The sequence below is a fragment of the Austrofundulus limnaeus genome, unplaced genomic scaffold (genome assembly GCF_001266775.1).
Source record: "Austrofundulus limnaeus strain Quisiro unplaced genomic scaffold, Austrofundulus_limnaeus-1.0 Scaffold2, whole genome shotgun sequence".
NCBI classification, from domain to species: domain Eukaryota; kingdom Metazoa; phylum Chordata; class Actinopteri; order Cyprinodontiformes; family Rivulidae; genus Austrofundulus; species Austrofundulus limnaeus.
Window position 1 is genome coordinate 3,508,808 of NW_013952404.1, and position 4,671 is coordinate 3,513,478.

Consider the following 4,671-nt stretch of genomic DNA (forward strand, 5'->3'; position numbering starts at 1 on the left):
ATTGGAACAATAAATCAGACAGTTTATTWGAACACTTCTTTATTGAACCAATAAATTAAAACAAAAACTATCCCACCTGAACGAATTCTTCATTTCTTCCCAATTAAATCTTAACATCTGGAAAAAAAAATGACCATGAAATGATCACAATATATACAAAATATTTACAGTATTTACAACGTCCATGCACGGTGCCACTTTGAAGTAGCATGGTTTATGAGTGTTTGCGCAGACTGGAGTTTTGGCCTGAACTGACTGGGATCCAGTGACCATATGGCTTCCTGCTTTCAACGCTGTCCACTCTTGGAGTTACCTTAGCAGAAGACGGTGACACCGCTGTTGGTTTGGCCAGTGAGTTCTTAAAAAGAAATTAAGAAAATAAATAATTAGTTGCATTGAAAATTTGTTACTGGATTTCAACTAACACTTCTAGATGGAACACTTACATTCTCACTGAAAGCGATTTTCATTTTGGGAGACATTTTTGGGCTGGATCCATCAGGCTCTGGCTCATTGCCCTGTTTCAAAGAAAGAAAACAAATGCGAAGTTACTCAAGCGTGAAAAACACGTCAATTATCTTTAGTCTTCAGAGTCTGAAGTCTAGTCATAATGACTTCAATGTTACTGGATTTACTACAGCATAAAAAAAAGTAGTGCTGCTTTCATGCAGACTTTCCTACAATTAAATTTGAAAGACAGACCTCAATGTTGGACAAAAACAAAAAGCACAAGTGTAAACATCTTTTTCTAAACTGGTTAAAAGATGGCGACGCAGGTTACCCAGCCCCTCAGCACACATTGTGTGTACCAACTTATCTTTGGCATACGGAGAAGAGTTCTTCAATAGTCAYTATAATGCCGTCCACACGCTCGAGCTCCATCAGCGAGTGGCAGACTCTGATAAATAACAATAACCCATTTCATCTGCAAGCATAAATACATTTGAACAGCAAAATCTAAAATGGTTTTGAAATTATTATTCTAGATGTGCATTTACCAGCTGTATGGAATGTGTACATGAAGACTTAATTGCACTAGCATCATGAGACAACCTTTTGAAAAAACGCAAACAAATATTGTTGTCACCCAAGTCAGCCCTTTAATCCCAGGTGCCGATGAGTGAAGGAGAGCTTGTCAAGTTATCTATGAAGACAGGAATAAATACAGAGAGTATCTTTGTTCCCTCGTGGGGCCAAACGATAAACAAAACAGGAAATTCAACACAGCACAAACCTTAAGCTAAGCAGYAGAAAATTAGTTTGCTGAGATTATATATATATATATATATGAAAAAAGTCCTAAAATGTTTATATTAAAAACTATACATTGGTGTAAAACTTAAAATGTTCACCACTAACTTAGAAATTATAAATTGCTTTACAAAGGATTTTTTTAAGTACTTCATATACATGTGTACAAATCTTAAATAAAATACTGTTCCAAGTTTCAAAGCCTTCTGTTTTCAGCGGTGTTGCTGTGAGACAAAGCACACCAACACACCCACCTCTGGCTTTGTGGAGACCTGTTTCCACCTTGTCATTGGTTCTGGTGAAGACCTTTTAGGTTCTTGTTCCTCTGAAAGGATTGGTTTCACACTTTCAGGAAGTTCAAGTCTTGCCACTCCAAGCATCCGCATAGCATTGGCCTGGGCAACTTCAAGGAGTTTCTTTTTGTCTAAAACAAACATTAATCAGTATTATTATTATGAGCTGTCACTGCAAGTGATACTGTCATCAGTAAAAAACAAAAGAAATCATTGATTAACTCACCATGCAAGCTTAGACTGACTGATCTTCCGGGGGATCTAGATCTTGACCGCCCTCTGTAGGTTCTGGAAGGGGATGGGGAGAATTTGCATCTCAACTGGCTGATGGGTCTCCTGTACCTGCTCCAGCGTGCGGGAGACCGGGAACGAGATCTGGAGCGTGACCTGTAGTACCTACGATGACTGTAGTATCTGTCCAGCGAGGGTGAGCGGCTGTAGGAGCGAGACCGGGCCCTGTAGCGGCGAGGTGGGGAGCGGCGGTGACTGTAGCGGCTGTACCGGCGATGGTCATCACAGCGACAGCGGGAGGACTGCCGGTGGCAGCGGGGGTACGAGCGAGACCTGGAGCGGGAAGAGGACGTGCTCCTAGAAGATGCGGATGAAGAGGAGGACGAGGAAGACCTGTAGCGTCCCCTGCTGCCTCTACGTCCCCTGTAGTCGGATCTGCCGGAGCGGCTGCTGCTGGCGCTGCTGCTCATTGAGCGAGAACGGGAACGAGAGTGGGAGGACCCGGGGCTTTTCTGGTCGAAGATCACATTGAGCCCATCAGTCTGACGAGCCTGAGCCATGTCAGAGTGCGAGTCCACTTGAGAAGCCATTGTTCGATTTACTGCCTAAGGCTGCAGGGTTAAAAAAACAAACTGTTGGTATTAAATTTATCATGTTAACATAAAAGATTTGTTCACCTGCAGTAATATTTTTAGCACTTTATGTTTAAGCAAAGTTACGTAATTACTCCTCATGCGCCCCCTAGCGGGAGCAGCTGCGTTACGTAACAAAGACTGCAAAGTTCAGGAAATTTCTAGAACGACCAGGCCTTACGTTGACTTCGCCTAGCCTAGCCTTGATGCCTAATTACATTTAAATTCTACATCATCAATAGCTAAAATAAACCATTTACAATATACTTAAAGCATCCAAATATATCCAAGGTAATAATTAAGGAATATGACGGTTAGGGTAGTTTCTTAGCTTACCAGGTCAGCCGTGTAGATCGAAACTCTTCTGAAAAGGCGACAAAAAAAGAGATATATGGGGAAAATATCACTTAAAGTCACGTAAAAAAGCGATAGTTAAGATTAAGAGCTAAACTGTTATGAGATATGTTGATTTCTAGCCAAACTATGAAGTGGCGAAAGCGTTGTGTCTTCTTCAGTGTTGAAGCTTCTGCCGTCGTCACACAAAATGACTGCCTGCAGCAGCTGCTGAGGTTTTTCTAAGGAGGAGCTTCTGGAAATTTCCATTCATTATGGTCCTGACCGATTTGGTTCTTTTTACCGAATCACATACAAGACTTGGTTTGGTTGAACCGAAAGGCGTCAGTTCTTTTTTTGAAAGTATTTTCTCATTTAAAAAAAATCATAACGATATATTTAGTTCGGGTAAAATTAGCAGAGTTTTATTAATATCAACTTGATTTAATGTAGTTTTGAAGTAGAGGGATTCGATTCATATTCAAAAGAATTGGTTCATTTAGAACCACTCTGATCCAGAAAGTCTTCGTGGTTATTGACTGAAAAAGAAAATGGACGCTGATTAAACATCGAAATTGAGCACAATTATAAATCCAATGATTATTTTTGCTATATTCCTAAGAAATCTTCACTGGGACATTGTTAGAATACTGTCCAAATTCTTACCGTGCATGCATTCCAGGTCGTCTTTGTAAATGAGACATGATTTGACTTAAAAAAAGGGTATCCATTAACAGAATACATTTGACATACTAAAACAGACATGTGCATGTAACAAATGCAGACTTGTTAGTGTTTTAATACTGTGTAAAAATCTTATAGCAAATAGCATTTTCAAATCATGAGAAAAACGTTACTTTTCTAGAATTGTTTTGCCCTAAAGTAATAAGTGTCTGCACCTTGAAAATGTAAACAGAGTTTTAGATAATTCTTGTTCCTTTGTATTCACATGCAGGTGAAGATTCTCAATCATCCAGGTCTTGATGAAACAGAAAGGTAAAATACATATATGGGGAGAGATGAATGATTAAGTTGAAGTTGTGTTGACACTTACCAAGAGATCTTGGACCAAGCTAACTGATCCATCAACATCACATCCTTACCTACTTTGATTTTTATTTTCACATCAAACGCAGTACCATAACTATAATGTATTTAAAAAAAACTGGCCATTGTACTGGATTGTTTTTATTAAGTCAGGTTCAATGGACACAAAATTTGCATACAGGGTCTGGATCCTGAGAAATAGTGATAAGCGTTGTGGCCCTCGTCGCCTGCCGCTGCAGTCGCGTTGTGGCCCTCGTCGCCTGCCGCTGCAGTCGCGTTGTGGCCCTCGTCGCCTGCCGCTGCAGTCGCGTTGTGGCCCTCGTCGCCTGCCACTGCAGGAGCACGCACTACTACAACGGGTGGGTGCCACATTTCCTTGGCATCATCTTTCACCTCCACTTCATTCGTTTCCAGGTACACTTAAAAGACAATTCTTTTCATGAGATTTCAGTTTTAAATATTTAAAAAAAAAAAATCAGCATAAGTGTTAAACAGCCATGTATTGTCATCCACATTTACAGTCTCATCCTTAAGGAAATGCATTACATTTTGTTTCATTCATACCTCGTTTAGCTTGTTGCTTCATCTTAGTATCCAGCGTCTGTAGAAATGCTTTGACATTTTGGATAGCAATCTCATTTGGAGACAGTCCTGCAATAAAAAAAGTAATTTTAATCTCCTTCACAAAAAGAGAAAAAAAATTCTTCTTAATGTTCTTACCATAATACATCTTTTCTTGATGTGCTTCATTTGGCACATCAATTGGTAAACTTGACCCTGTGAACACAGAAGAGTTTGAGTTTTACAAAAATTAAATAAAAACACACGCAGATTTGTTAGGGTTTCAAACTTGCAGTGGTTTAAGGAACCAAATCTAGAAAGTT

General features: G+C 39.7%; 1 protein-coding gene across 2 annotated transcripts; it reads right to left on the bottom strand.

Moving 5' to 3' along the window:
- Positions 1-21: 21 nt before the first annotated feature.
- rsrp1 (arginine/serine-rich protein 1) lies at positions 22-2,969 on the bottom strand. Of its 2 annotated transcripts, XM_014011104.1 has the most exons (5): positions 2,744-2,969; positions 1,771-2,386; positions 1,506-1,675; positions 447-518; positions 22-358 (listed from the first exon to the last, which is right to left on the bottom strand). In XM_014011104.1, exons 2-5 carry the CDS (start codon positions 2,363-2,365, stop codon positions 215-217), a joined length of 981 nt encoding a protein of 326 aa, XP_013866558.1. In that variant the 5' UTR covers positions 2,366-2,386; positions 2,744-2,969; the 3' UTR covers positions 22-214. The 2 variants fall into 2 exon arrangements, 1 of the variants encoding a protein (XP_013866558.1); XR_001310443.1 differs by lacking the exons at positions 22-358; positions 447-518 and adding an exon at positions 541-898 and having other exon boundaries at positions 999-1,675.
- Between the last annotated feature and the right edge of the window lie 1,702 nt (positions 2,970-4,671).